The sequence below is a fragment of the Oncorhynchus mykiss genome, chromosome 12 (assembly GCF_057628025.1).
Source record: "Oncorhynchus mykiss isolate SJ-2025 chromosome 12, ASM5762802v1, whole genome shotgun sequence".
Lineage (NCBI taxonomy): Eukaryota > Metazoa > Chordata > Actinopteri > Salmoniformes > Salmonidae > Oncorhynchus > Oncorhynchus mykiss.
Window position 1 is genome coordinate 31,639,681 of NC_143033.1, and position 15,505 is coordinate 31,655,185.

The 15,505-nt window shown below is 47.3% G+C and overlaps 1 protein-coding gene across 4 annotated transcripts in view; it reads right to left on the minus strand.

Moving 5' to 3' along the window:
• LOC110537435 (cell adhesion molecule DSCAM) overlaps positions 1 to 15,505 on the minus strand; it is a 142,765-nt gene that overhangs the window by 17,276 nt on the left and 109,984 nt on the right. For all 4 annotated transcript variants that reach the window (XM_090192262.1, XM_021623480.3, XM_090192264.1 and 1 more), the window contains 5 exons: positions 15,187 to 15,436; positions 14,491 to 14,637; positions 3,673 to 3,828; positions 3,052 to 3,185; positions 2,612 to 2,765 (listed from right to left, as the gene is read on the minus strand). In XM_090192262.1, the coding sequence (XP_090048388.1) occupies positions 2,612 to 2,765; positions 3,052 to 3,185; positions 3,673 to 3,828; positions 14,491 to 14,637; positions 15,187 to 15,436 (841 nt within the window). The remainder of the gene's footprint in view (positions 1 to 2,611; positions 2,766 to 3,051; positions 3,186 to 3,672; positions 3,829 to 14,490; positions 14,638 to 15,186; positions 15,437 to 15,505) is intronic.

A 15,505-nucleotide genomic window follows, 5' to 3' on the forward strand; every position in this document is an offset into this window, starting at 1 on the left:
AAGCAGTATGGCTGGTGGCATTGTCACGCTGGAGGGTCATGTCAAGATGTACCTGCAGGAAGGGTACTACATGAGGGAGGAGGATGTCTTCCCTGTAATGCACAGCGTTGAGATTGCCTGCAGACACAACAAGCTCAGTCCGATGATGCTGTGACACACCGCCCCAAACCATGACGGACCCTCCACCTCCAAATTGATCCCGCTCCAGAGGACAGACAAGTGTAATGCTCAAACGCGAATCCGACCATCACCACGGGTGAGACAAAACTGTGACTCGTCAGTGAAGAGCACTTTTTCCAGTCCTGTCTGGTCCAGCGAAGGTGGGTTTGTGCCCATAGGCGACATCGTTGCCGGTGATGTCTGGTGAGAGGACCTGCCTTACAACAGGCCTACAAGCCCTCAGTCCAGCCTCTCTCAGCCTATTGCGGACAGTGTGAGCACTGATGGAAGGATTTTGTGTTCCTAGTGTAACTCGGGCAGTTGTTGTTACCATCCTGTACCTGTCCCACAGGGGTGATGTCCGTATGTACCGATTCTGTGCAGGTGTTGTCTCACTGTAGCACTGTCTTAGGCGTCTCACAGTGCGGACGTTGCAATTTATTGCCCTGGTCACATCTGCAGTCCTCATGCCTCCTTGCAGCATGCTTAAGGCACATTCACGCATATGAGCAGGGACCCTGGGTATCTTTCTTTGGGTGTTTTTCAGAATTCAGAACTGTGACCTTAATTGCCTACTGTCTGTAAGCTGTTAGTGTCTTAACAACTGTTCCACAGGTGCATGTTCATTAATTGTTTATGGTTCATTGAACAAGCATGGGAAGCAGTGTTTAAACCCTTTACAATGAAGATCTGTGAAGTTATTTGGATTTTTCCTAATTATCTTTGAATAAGAAAATGTGTGTTTCTTTTTTTGCTGAGTTTATATGATTAATTTAGAGTTATAAATGTAACTTTAGTTGTTCTACAAAACATTGGGCTATATGTTTTGATTTTTAATACATTGTAAGGCTGCAAGATGAGACTAATGATCATTTGAAAAAAGTTGCTTGAAAGGCATGACCTCTGCTTTGTTTATTTGCGCCGGCTGTACACACTCCAATAGTCTCTCATTCACAATTTGACAAGCACTTGATAATGCCTCGAATTCCACGGCGGGATCTCCATTGTGGCCATAATGCAGCCTAACAAAATCCATGCCTTTTGCGACCCGAAGTGCTGCGTTGTGCCCTTCTCCCTGAGTGAGCTGCGCAATCCGAAGCGCCTCTCACTCACATGGCTCTCCATCATGTGATCAGGTCTTTCTCACAGGCTACAAGTGAAGATAGACACATCGGGGACGCAACTGTGCACGTCCTTATCCAATTCCAAGGTGCATATTGAAGATATTGGAAGAACTGTCCACATTTACTTTTCATCAGCCAACAAGATGAGTAGGCCTAACGAACAGCAGAAGCACTAGCCTATGTGAATATACTATCCCCCATAGTACAAAAGTCGACCTATTCTATTGTGTGCGAGAAATTAATATTCCAAGCATAGTCTGTGAGATGCGATAGATCCCAAATTAATACAACTAGAGTCAAAAAAACTTTTTATGCAATGTTAATGACGCAACAGATCAGAACGTTTAGCTTAAAATGTTGATAAACTATTAGGCTATTTCTTCACATTATAAACGCAGCAATGCGCACAAGGCTATAAGCGCAAATGTTCCATTAGCAGAAAACACCATTATCAAAAGTGACCGCAAATGCAATTATGCATGTAATGCTTTTATTATAAAGGTGCATTTTTATGGTTAAAATTATCTTCCCCAAACATAAAACTCACGCACTGCTTATATATGCTCTACACCCCTTGTAAAGCAGATTAATGTGCTTAATTTTAAGAAGTAATTTGGCCACTTCAGTTGTGATAATATCCTTATTAAAACATATAGGCCTATGGGCTAGGCTACATGAGGTGTACTACTATGATAAGAAAAAGTCACACAAAAAAAGTATTTGTTTCTTATGCTGGGAATCATTCACAAGTGATAATATATAATTCACAAGTGATAGGCTAATATTGTCACCCATCAGACTCTTCTTTAATGTTATATACTAACTAATATATGTGTGACATTTGTTTAGATTTAGAATGGACCATTATCATGCACCTGTATCGAAACGGGCAGCAGGGAAAAATGCACTTAAATAGCAAATGGATGACGCTTTTCCCCGTGGTTTATTTTCATGCCAGACAGGTAGGCTATACTCCTGTTGTAAAGATAAGCAATGTGCTTAATATTCGGAAAGTTGAGAAATAAATATAGTAGACCTAGCCTATAGAAAGCTGATGGGATCCTCGTCTTTTTATTAGCGGCCATCACTCTGTTTTCTCCCGCAATTGCGTAGCCTATAGAACTGTTGTGCAACATGAGCTCATAGGCTCATGGGAAGTGTTTGATTAGATTCACAAATACATTTGCATTGATGTCAGAGTGATTAGAGGGACAATATAGTTCCAGGCAATTAGAAAGTTTGGTAGCCTAATTACCGTGACTACCTTCATGACTCATGACCGCCTGTGGCGGTAATACAGTCACCGCAACAGCCCTAGCTCCACCTACCCTCGGCCAGGGGCTTGACGGTGATGATGTCGCTGGCGTTTCCGCGGCCGGCTGCGGTGACGGCCACCACCCAGATGCTGTACTGACGGTTCCTGCTCAGGTTGGGGATACGGTAGAAGAAGATGTCTGGAGCTGCTTCAAACTCACTGCTCACCTGTGGGAGGGGAGAGACCGGCTTGTTGTTAGCAGAGAGATACAGGACCTATTCCAAATGTCTGTAACAAACTATCAATCCTTAGAGCTGAACACTGATGACACAGCCATGACAATGTGAGCTGGAGGGATGGTTTATAAGACCTCTCATGCCATTTCTAGTCTAGCCCCTGAACCTGGTGCCTTCCTCTCCTACAATTATGTTATGCCTCAAATGCATTGTATGCCCACCACTGACTTGCCTTCATCACTATGCTCTGAGACCCTGTACTCTGTGCCCTCCTTACCGTGGGGTGTGGGTTAGAGCAGAAGACAGTGTATTTCCTGATGATGCCGTTGAGTTTAAGAGGAGGGAGCCACGACACAAACACCACTGAGTTAGATGCCGCCGCTGCCTTCACGCCAGCCGGAGGACCAGGGACTGGTGAGGGAAAACCGTGAAATAGGGAAATATACATTGTTACCCTTATTCTTGTTTTGAGCAACATCTAAGGAAACCACTCTGTATTTAAATTTTGTCAGTGTCAAAATCTGTCATTCCAGTGAGCGTGCCTTAACTTCTTATGCTACATGGCGATCTGCAATATGTTGGAGCTGCAGTTTTTCATCTACTAATGTGAGTTGTCTGCACCGATTATCAACTCATATTTCTATAATTTCACACCAAATTCAAACAGAAGTCCTGTCAAAATGATTTATACTTGGCAACATGCTCTTCCATAATGCAAGAGGGGATATGCGGATCTAGGCACAGTTTACCTGCCAGTTGACCCCTGGCCTCTAGGTTAACCCCAATTTAGTATGATACAGTTTTGCATCTTCCCCCTCATTGTTAAGGTTAGAATTTAGGGAGGGTAAGCTGATCCTAGATCAGTGCCTGGGGTGTCCTGGTCTACTAGTGTGCGTACCGTCCTCCTTGGTGCGGGTGAAGATCTGCTCGCTGCGCACCCCATCCCCTGCCCGGGTGAAGGTCAGCACCTGGATGCTGTAGTTAGTGTACTTCTCCAGACCATCCAGCTCCAGAGATGGCTTAGAGGTGGTCACGTTACGGATCTCCCCCAGCTCTGAGAGAGAGAAGAAGAGAAGGGGATAGAGAGCAATTAGAAAAAATATGTTTGTAGGGCTCCTTGCTCGCACACGCTTTTTCAGTTCTGCCCAGAAATGTTCTATGGGATTGAGGTCAAGGCTTTGTGATGGCCACTCCAATACCTTGACTTTGAAGTCCTTAAGCCATATTGCCACAATTTTGGAAGTATGCTTGTTGTCATTGTCCATTTGGAAGACCCATTTGCAACCAAGCTTTAACTTCCTCACTGATGTCTTGAGATGTTGCTTCAATAAATCCACATAAATTTCTTGCCTCATGAAGCCATCTATTTTGTGAAGTGCACCAGTCCCTCCTGCAGCAAAGCACCCCCACAACATGATGCTGCCACCCCCGTGCTTAACGGTTGTGATGGTGTCCTTCTGCTTGCAAGCCTCCCCCTTTTCCCTCCAAACATAACAATGGTCATTATGGCCAAACAGTTCTATTTTTGTTTCATCAGACTAGAGGACATTTCTCCAAAAAGTACGATCTTTGTCACCACTTGCAAAACATAGTCAGGCTTTTTTATAGCAGTTTTGGAGCAGTGGCTTCTTCCTTGCTGAGCGGCCTTTCAGGTTATGTCGATATAGGTCTCGTTTTACTGTGGATATAGATACTTTTGTACCTGATTCCACCAGCATCTTCACAAGGTCCGTTGCTGTTGTTCTGGGATTGATTTGCACTTTTCGCACCAAAGTTTGTTCATCTCTAGGAGACTGAACACGTCTCCTTCCTGAGCGGTATGATGGCTGCGTGGTCCCATGGTGTTTATACTTGCATACTATTGTTTGTACAGATGAACGTGGTACCTTCAGGCGTTTGGAAATTGCTCCCAATGATGAACCAGAGTTGTAGAGGTCTACAATTTTTTTCTGAGGTCTTGGCTGATTTATTTTGATTTTCCCATGATTTCAAGCAAAGAGGCACTGAGTTTGAAGGTAGGCCTTGAAATACATCCACAGGTCCATTGACTCAAATTATGTCTTATTAGCCTAATCAAAGTTTCTAAAGCCATGACATAATTTTCTGGAATTTTCCAAGCTGGCAAAGTCAACTTAGTTTATGTAAACTTCTGACCCACTGGAATTGTAATACAGTGAAATAATCTGTCTTTAAACAATGGTTGGTAAAATTACTTGTGTAATGCACAAAGTTAACGTCCTAATCGACTTGCCAAAACTATAGTTTGTTAACAAGAAATTTGTGGAGTGGTTGAAAAACTAGTTTTAATGAATCCAACCTAAGTGTATGTTAACTTCTGACTTGACCAACCTAAGTGTATATTAACTATCTGTGACCAACAGATGCATATCTGTATTCCCAGTCATGGGAAATCCATAGATTAGGTTCTAATTTATTTCTTTAAATTGACTGATTTCCTCATATGAACTGTAACTCAGGAAAATCAATGAAATTGTTCTATGTTGAATTTATATTTTTGTTCAGTATATATAAAATACGCAAATATACACTGAGTGTACAAAACATTAGGAACACCTTCCTAACATTGAGTTGCGCCCCCCTCTTTCCCTCAGAACAGCCTCAGTTCATCAGAGCATGGACTCTACAAGGTGTGGAAAGCATTCCACAGGGATGCTGGCCCATGTTGACTAATGCTTTCAACAGTTGTGTCAAGTTGGCTGGATGTCCTTTTGGTGGGGGACCATTCTTGACACACAAGACACTGTTGAACGTGAAAAACCCAGCACTCAAACCAAGGCACTTCAATATTTTGTCTAGCTCATTCACCCTTTGAATGGCACACATAAACAATCCATGTCTCGATTGTCTCAAGGTTTAAAAATCCTAGTTCTCCCCTTCATCTACACTGATTGAAGTGTATTTAACAGGTGACATCAATAAGGGATCAAAGCTTTCACCTGGTCAGTCCATGTTATGGAAAGAGAAGGTGTTCCTAATGTTCCTAATGTTTTGTACACTCAGTGTATATATATTTTTATTTATTTATTTTATTTCACCTTTATTTAACCAGGTAGGCAAGTTGAGAACAAGTTCTCATTTACAATTGCGACCTGGCCAAGATAAAGCAAAGCAGTTCGACACATACAACGACACAGAGTTACACATGGAGTAAAACAAACATACAGTCAATAATACAGTAAAAACAAGTCTATGTACGATGTGAGCAAATTATGTGAGATAAGGGAGGTAAAGGCTAAAAAAGGCCATGGTGGCAAAGTAAATACAATATAGCATGTAAAACACTGGAATGGTAGATTTGCAGTGGAAGAATGTGCAAAGTAGAAATAAAAATAATGGGGTGCAAAGGAGCAAAATAAATAAATACAATAACTACAGTCGGGAAAGAGGTAGCTGTTTGGGCTAAATTATAGGTGGGCTATGTACAGGTGCAGATTTAATTAAGTTAATTTAAAACAAGAACAATAGCTAGGTTATTCAGCTAGAATATTCAAAAATCTGCATGAAGAATATCTGTGCATTTTCATACCAGTGGTGCTTCCACCAAACATACTTTTAGCAGATAAAATCAGTGGGTGATGATGTAAATGCACAAAAAATGTACTTTTTTGCTTAGGTTTTCATGTACCGAATAAAAATCTAAAGTTCAATGTGTTTCCTTCGAATTTTCAACTCTACCGATAGTTTTGTCCCAGAAACTGCTGCGTTAAGTAGAAAATGTGCCTACTGTGGTCTTGGCATGTGCACTCTAGCCAACAGCTCGCCGATACAGTGTGGGTAAGCTGTGCGGGTACACTAGTCTACATGATGAGATTATTATGGATATTATTATTTGTCAAACAGCAGTCAAGCATCAATCATCATGTCATCAGAATAAGACCCTCGGGAATCAGTGGAGGCTGTTGATGGCTCATAATAATTGTGACAACATGCGTCTTGGTGAGAGGTGTAGGAGTCAGGCGCAGGAGAGCAGGGATGTCTGAGGAGCGTGTTTAATAATAGTCCAGCAATGCAAATGGCACAGAACAAAAATCCCAAAACTACGCTCTCGAATAATCGTGCAAACACACGGAGGAACTAACACAGTTCCGACACTTTACATACACGTGCGTAAATGCGAAAAAAACAACAAACATCAAATACCAACGAACGCAATACACACAAGTCTAATCCTGCACGAATTACGGCAGGTAACAGCTGCCCTATATACCCACAGAAATCAAAGCAATTGAAAACCAGGTGTGAAAAGGAACACAGACAAAACAACCAGAAAAAGAAAAAGGGATCGGTAGTGGCTAGTAGACCGGCGACGCCGAGCGCCGAGCGCCGCCCGAACAGGGAGAGAAGTCACCCTCGGTAGAAGTCGTGACAGTACCCCCCCCCTGACGCGCGGCTCCCGCAGCGCGACGACGCCGGCCTCGAGGACGACCCGGAGGACGAGGCGCAGGGCGATCCGGATGGAGGCGGTGAAACTCCCTTAGCATAGGAGGATCCAGTACGTCCTCCACCGGCACCCAGCATCTCTCCTCCGGACCGTACCCCTCCCAGTCCACGAGGTACTGAAGACCCCCCACCCGACGCCTCGAGTCCAGTATGGACCGAACTGCATACGCCGGCGCCCCCCCGATGTCCAGGGGGGGCGGAGGGACCTCCCGCACCTCATCTTCTTGAAGCGGACCAGCCACCACCGGCCTGAGGAGAGACACATGAAACGAGGGGTTAATACGGTAATACGGGGGGAGCTGTAACCTATAACACACCTCGTTTATTCTCCTCAGGACTTTGAATGGCCCCACAAACCGCGGACCCAGCTTCCGGCAGGGCAGGTGGAGGGGCAGGTTTCGGGTCGAGAGCCAGACCCGGTCCCCCGGTGTGTACACCGGGGCCTCGCTGCGATGGCGGTCGGCACTGGCCTTCTGCCGTGCTTCGGCCCGTTTAAGGTACCCATGGGCGGCCTCCCAGGTTTCCCTTGAGCGTTTCACCCAATCGTCCACCGCAGGAGCCTCGGTCTGGCTCTGATGCCATGGTACCAGGACCGGCTGATAGCCCAACACACATTGGAAGGGCGACAGGTTCGTAGAGGAGTGGGGGAGTGAGTTCTGGGCCATCTCCGCCCAGGGGATGTACTTCGCCCACTCCCCTGGCCGGTCCTGGCAATACGACCGCAGAAACCTACCCACATCCTGGTTCACTCTTTCCACCTGCCCATTACTCTCGGGGTGAAACCCAGAGGTCAGGCTGACCGAGACCCCCAAACGTTCCATGAATGCCTTCCACACCCTGGACGTGAACTGGGGACCCCGATCAGAAACAATATCCTCAGGCACCCCGTAGTGCCGGAAGACGTGAGTAAACAGGGCCTCCGCCGTCTGTAGGGCCGTAGGGAGACCGGGCAAAGGGAGGAGACGACAGGACTTAGAAAACCGATCCACAACGACCAGGATTGTGGTGTTGCCCTGTGACGGTGGCAGATCGGTCAAGAAGTCAACCGACAGGTGTGACCAAGGCCGCTGTGGAACGGGAAGGGGTTGTAACTTCCCTCTGGGCAGGTGCCTAGGAGCCTTGCACTGAGCGCACACTGAGCAGGAGGACACATAAACCCTCACGTCCTTGGCTAAAGTGGTCCACCAGTACTTCCCACTAAGACATCGCACCGTCCTCCCAATCCCCGGATGACCAGAGGAGGGGGATGTGTGAGCCCACCAAATTAACCTGTCTCTAACCTCCAGCGGAACATACACCCGTCCCGCTGGACATTGTGGTGGAGTGGGCTCAACACGCGATGCTCGCTCAATGTCTGCGTCCACCTCCCACCTTACAGGTGCCACTAGACAAGAAGCCGGGAGGATGGGCGCAGGATCAATGGCCCGCTCCTCCGTATCATATAGTCGGGACAGTGCGTCTGCCTTAGTGTTCTGGGAGCCTGGTCTATAGGAGATGGTAAACCTAAATCGGGTGAAAAACATGGCCCACCTTGCCTGACGAGGGTTCAGTCTCCTCGCTGCCCGAATGTACTCTAGATTACGGTGGTCAGTCCAGATGAGGAAAGGGTGCTGGGCCCCCTCAAGCCAATGTCTCCACACCTTCAGGGCTCTGACAACAGCTAGCAGCTCCCGATCCCCCACGTCATAGTTTCGCTCCGCCGGGCTGAGCTTCTGAGAAAAGAAAGCACAGGGGCGGAGCTTCGGTGGCGCACCCGAGCGCTGGGAGAGCACGGCTCCAACCCCAGCCTCGGATGCGTCCACCTCCACTATAAATGCCAAAGAGGGGTCCGGATGCGCCAGCACGGGAGCCGAGGTAAAAAGAGCCTTCAGGCGACCAAAAGCCCTGTCCGCCTCAGCCGACCACCCCAGACGCGTCGGCCCCCCCTTCAGCAGTGACGTAATGGGCGCAGCCACCTGCCCAAAACCCCGGATAAACCTCCGGTAGTAGTTGGCAAACCCTAAGAACCGCTGCACCTCCTTTACCGTGGTTGGAGTCGGCCAATTACTCACGGCTGCAATGCGGTCATCCTCCATCACCAACCCCGATGTGGAAATGCGATATCCAAGGAAGGAGACGGCCTGTTGGAAGAACGAGCATTTCTCAGCCTTGACGTACAGGTCATGCTCCAACAGTCTCCCAAGTACCCTGCGCACCAGAGACACATGCGCGGCCCGTGTAGCGGAATAGACCAGAATATCATCGATGTAAACCACCACACCCTGACCGTGCAGATCCCTGAGAATCTCATCCACAAAAGATTGGAAGACTGCTGGAGCATTCTTCAAACCGTACGGCATGACGAGGTACTCATAATGGCCGGATGTGGTACTAAACGCCGTCTTCCACTCATCTCCCTTCCGGATACGCACCAAGTTATATGCACTCCTGAGATCCAGTTTTGTGAAAAACCGTGCTCCGTGAAATGACTCAATCGCCGTGGCAATGAGAGGTAGCGGGTAACTATACCCCACCGTGATGGAATTTAGACCTCTATAGTCAATGCACGGACGCAGACCACCCTCCTTCTTCTTCACAAAAAAGAAACTCGAGGAGGCAGGTGAGATGGAGGGCTGAATGAACCCCTGCCCCAGAGATTCCGATATGTATGTCTCCATAGCCACCGTCTCCTCCTGTGACAGGGGATACACGTGACTCCTGGGAAGTGCAGCGCCTACCAGGAGATTTATCGCACAATCCCCTCGTCGATGAGGTGGTAATTGGGTCGCCTTCTTTTTACAGAAGGCGATAGCCAAATCGGCATATTCTGAGGGAATGTGCACGGTGGAGACTTGGTCTGGACTCTCCACCGTTGTAGCACCGATGGAAACTCCTACACACCTGCCTGAGCACTCCTCCGACCACCCCTGTAGAGCCCTCTGTTGCCACGAAATCCTGGGGTTGTGACGGGCCAACCAGGGGATCCCCAACACCACCGGAAACGCAGGAGAATCAATGAGGAAGAGACTAATTCTCTCCTCATGACCCTCCTGCGTAACCATATCCAGTGGAGCCGTGGCCTCCCTGACTAGCCCTGACCCTAATGGTCGGCTATCTAAGGCGTGCACTGGGAAGGGTTTATCCAGCTGAACAAGGGGAATCCCTAACCTGTTCGCTAAACCGCGGTCAATAAAATTCCCCGCCGCGCCTGAATCTACTAGCGCCTTATGCCGGGAAAGAGGGGAAAATTTAGGAAAAACAATCCATACATACACGTGACCAACAGGGGGCTCTGGGTGAGCCTGGTGCCGACTCACCTGAGGTGTCCGGGCAGTGCTCGGCCTGGCGTCTCGACTCCCGGGGGGACCCCCCCAGCACCGGTCAGCAGTGTGCCCTCTGCGACCACAGCTGGCACAGGAAAGGCCCCCTCCTCCGGTCGCCCTCGCTGAAGCACCTCCTAGCTCCATGGGTGTTGGAGTGGTGGAGCTGGGAGATGGAACTGACAGAGCCCGATCTGGACGTCCGCGGGTCGCCAGCAAGTTGTCCAACCGAATGGACATGTCGATCAATTGGTCCAAGGACAGGGTGGTGTCTCTACAGGCCAGCTCCCTACGGACGTCCTCACGCAAACTACACCTATAGTGATCGATCAAGGCCCTGTCGTTCCATCCCGCGCCAGCGGCCAAGGTCCGGAACTCTAGAGCAAAGTCCTGAGCACTCCTCCTCTCCTGCCTCAGATGGAACAGCCGTTCACCCGCCGCTCGACCCTCAGGTGGGTGATCAAACACGGCCCGGAAGCGGCGGGTGAACTCTGGGTAGTGGTCCCTCGCCGAGTCAGGATCGTTCCACACCGCGTTGGCCCACTCCAGGGCTTTACCTGCGAGGCAGGAGACGAGGGCGTTCACGCTCTCACCCCCCGAAGGAGCCGGACGAACGGTCGCCAGGTATAGGTCCATCTGGAGTAAGAAGCCCTGGCACCCGGCCGCCGTCCCATCATACTCCCTCGGGAGGGCGAGTCGAATTCCACTGTGCTCAGGCAATGAAGGAGAGGGTAGTGGTACTGGTTGGGGTGTAGCTGATAACGGTGTGGGAAGGCCACCTCTCTCCCATCTCTCCATCGTCGCCATCACCTGATCCATGGCGGTCCCCAGTCGGTGTAACACTGCCGTGTGGTGTTGAACTCGCTCCTCCACGGACCCTGGAAGTGCGTCAGCTCCTGCTGACTCCATAATTATATTGGTGCAGGATTCTGTGACAACATGCGTCTTGGTGAGAGGTGTAGGAGTCAGGCGCAGGAGAGCAGGGATGTCTGAGGAGCGTGTTTAATAATAGTCCAGCAATGCAAATGGCACAGAACAAAAATCCCAAAACTACGCTCTCGAATAATCGTGCAAACACACGGAGGAACTAACACAGTTCCGACACTTTACATACACGTGCGTAAATGCGAAAAAAACAACAAACATCAAATACCAACGAACGCAATACACACAAGTCTAATCCTGCACGAATTACGGCAGGTAACAGCTGCCCTATATACCCACAGAAATCAAAGCAATTGAAAACCAGGTGTGAAAAGGAACACAGACAAAACAACCAGAAAAAGAAAAAGGGATCGGTAGTGGCTAGTAGACCGGCGACGCCGAGCGCCGAGCGCCGCCCGAACAGGGAGAGAAGTCACCCTCGGTAGAAGTCGTGACAATAATGTCCGTAAAGGAGCAAATGGAATGGCATCAAACACATGTATTTGGTACCATTCCACTAATTCCGCTTCATCCTTTACCACGAGCTCGTCCTCCACAATAAAGGTGCCACCAACCTCCTGTGCTTGATATATATTTGCAAGCAGCATCAAGACCACCTTGCACCTTCACAACCCTGTGAAGTTCATCATAATTTTTTCCAGCTTTTTTTCAGCTCTAATAAATTGCATGGTTTCCCCGAGTCGCAGTGGGAGGACCACACACCATGTCATCGCGTGACTCCAAGTTTACTTTAATACGATGGTTGTAATATCAATATTTGCCCAAAAAATGTGTTTCCACTGCAATTTCTCACATAGTACATATTACAGACACAAAACGACCCCCCCATGTCAATCGAACAAATGATCTGTCGGCATTTTTAAAATTGTACCGAAACTCCCTGTTTCCATCACAGCTGTCATGATTATTATTATTATTTTTTAATCTGGTATGACTTTATTCACATAACACATGATTACAGTATAACAAAACATAAGGTTTAGGAGTGAGTAGTGATGCATTGCACCAGATTTTAGCTAACAGCTAATATACATCTGCAATCCCTTGGCAGGTGAACAAATAAACATGAATACATTTGATACATACATCAGACATTATTCAAAACAGAAGGCAAGACATTAGACATAAAAAATAATTGCACATGCTGTTGGACTTGATAATATTGGGGTTGTAAAACACATACAACACCTAGTAAAAACCAAATATTGAACAAAGCCCAGTTATTGCACCTGTTGAATACACATGTGTGTGTTCTAGAGTGTTTTCTATTGCAATAAAAAGTCACTGTGGTTTATTAGATTAAAATCAGTGTGAACACTTTTGATTGGACTTAACCCATGTATTTGATGAGAAGGCTTGGAGGCTGCCTAAAGCTTTCAGGGAGGAGGGGAGGCCATTCCATGCCTTTATCACTTTGTATGTGATATACTTGTACAGTATATCACATCCATAAAATAAGATGGCCAAGGATGTCTTAGCGGTGAACATACATAACACCTTATTCAATCAAACCATGGACACTAATACGGGATTGAAAAGCCCATCCAAGGTCTGTTCTGGTGTGTTTCTCCTTGACTCTGACAAAGCTTCTCTAAGTGTTGAATTATAGATGTCTCTCCATCTCTCTCCTCTTTCTCTCTTTCACTTCCCTCTTTCTCTCCATTCCCTCTCTCTCTCTTCCCTCCTCTACTGCAGTCTGGATGTGAGCCACAGTCTGCTAGTGCGCCATCCTCCCTGTTAGTACAGGTGTTCCTCCTCCTCCCTCTCTCCCTCCCTCCTCCTCGCTCTCTTTAATGATGCCATTCAAACACCAAACTGTCCCAATGCAGCCATAGCATATTAACAGCTCAGGTGTTCTACACTAGCTGGAATCTGTTCATCTATGTCCCTGTAGCTCCATCCTTTATGGTTGTGTTGTGGGCTGTTCAGAGCACTTATTTGGCTAATAACAGTGAGTGAAAGGTTTACGAGTCAGAATGCTGTGATTTGGAAATGTATAGTACAATATATGCTGTGGTTTACGATAGATTTAATCACTATTCTGACTCATGAAATGGGTGATAAATATACACTATTGATGAGTGCTTGAATGCAAATAATAAAAGAAAACATTATTTTGAGTTTGATTACTGCAGTGACGGGATAGAGTCAAATGTTTAGAACAGCAGTGTTGGATGAATAAAACAAAGTTGTTCCACCGATTTAGAAAAAGGGCCTATAGCCCCGTCTGCTGGTGCATGAGGATTTAACAACCCATGATAGTTGGCTCATATTTTGAATATATGAAGAGCACAACAGGCACTGGCTGAAGGTTTAGACAAGTGTCTTAGACAATAAATACATAAATATGATTTTTTTTATCACACATAATGAGTGACATATTTCATTTAAATGAATAAGATCTGTATTCATACTCAATGTTAAATTCGATATCAATATGTATAGAATATATACAACACATGGCTATGGCTGTAGTATTGTTGGGACTCTGGAGCGTGTCCCACTATGAAATGCACTGTTACTATGCAAACTAGATTGAGCTGTCAGGCTGTGAGCGGTGCTTTTCTATTAGTGCATCCAGGGGCCATCAGCGAGGATGTGATATGACAGATGAGGGGTCAAAGGTAACATGGCTGTCAGAAGCGGTCACTCTGATGTCTCTCCAGCACGTGACGACTGCATGCCATGCCAGGCTGTCTGAATTGGACTAGAAAGCCTGGGTCACTGCTAATGTGTCTCATTCATCCACTTCAAATTTCATGCATAGCGAATCATGTTGATACTGTATACATTCTATATACAGTGTGTCTTGGAGAGTTACGGACCAGGCAAGATACAGTATAACATCTACATCCTTCTCTCTCTCTGTGTGTGTGTGTGTGTGTGTGTGTGTGTGTGTGTGTGTGTGTGTGTGTGTGTGTGTGTGTGTGTGTGTGTGTGTGTGTGTGTGTGTGTGTGTGTGTGTGTGTGTGTACTGTGTACTGTGTAATGTGTACTGTGTGTTGCTGTACCTCCATCTGGCAGGTTGGCCCAGTAGATGACTCTGAAGCCAAGCAGGATGCCGTTGAGGGCATCTTTAGGAGGGGTCAGCCAGGACAGAGAGATAACCTCTGGGGACGCCGCCGTGGCCTGGACGTTCTCTGGAGGTCGGCTGGGAACTGTTACAACCAGGCAGGAGGAAAAACAACACCGTTACCTCACTCTCCAAACAAGAAGCATGAACAGAAGAGATTACTGAAGAGATTAAAATATTGAGCTACTCTTGGAGGACAATGGAAGTGAACTTCAAAATGCTTATTTGAACTTTTGGGATCTAGCATTCATTATGTTTTCTTGAGCCATGGCAATAATGACCGCCACATACTGATCATGTGACAGTCACAACACCAGCAGTACCAACACTATCCACTAGATGGCAATAAAGCTCCATCCTGGGAGTTCCCTCCCCTCAAGGACAAAACATCCGCCGTTTGACCCTTGATGCACCACAATACCGTAGAATACCTTCATTCAGCAAAATAAATTTGTGAAATCCATAAGATTTTCACTGTCTACCATATTGTCACTGATATCTAAGGGCAGTGTGTGTGTGTGTGTGTGTGTGTGTGTGTGTGTGTGTGTGTGTGTGTGTGTGTGTGTGCGTGCGTGCGTGTGTGTGTGTGTGCGTGTGTGTGTGTGTGCCTTAGTGCATGTGCGCGTGTCCTCACCATCCTCCAGTGTGGTAGAGATGACCTCCTGGGAGGAGGGTCCAGTCCCAGCGCTGTTGCTGGCCTGCACCACTACCCCATACTGGGTGAACTTCTTCAGGTTGTCCAGGGTGATGCTCTCACTGTGGTCGTTGTCCCCCGTCGTCTCCATGGTGATGACATTGAACTGGTAGTTTCCCCCGGAGCTGAACTCCCTGTAGCCCACCTGGTAGCCTCGGATCGCTCCGTTCTGGAGGTGCTTCTTAGGAGCCTGGGGGAGGACAGAGAGGGGGAGTGAAGAAGGAGGAGTTGGAAACGCACATTAGATATTGGGGGACAT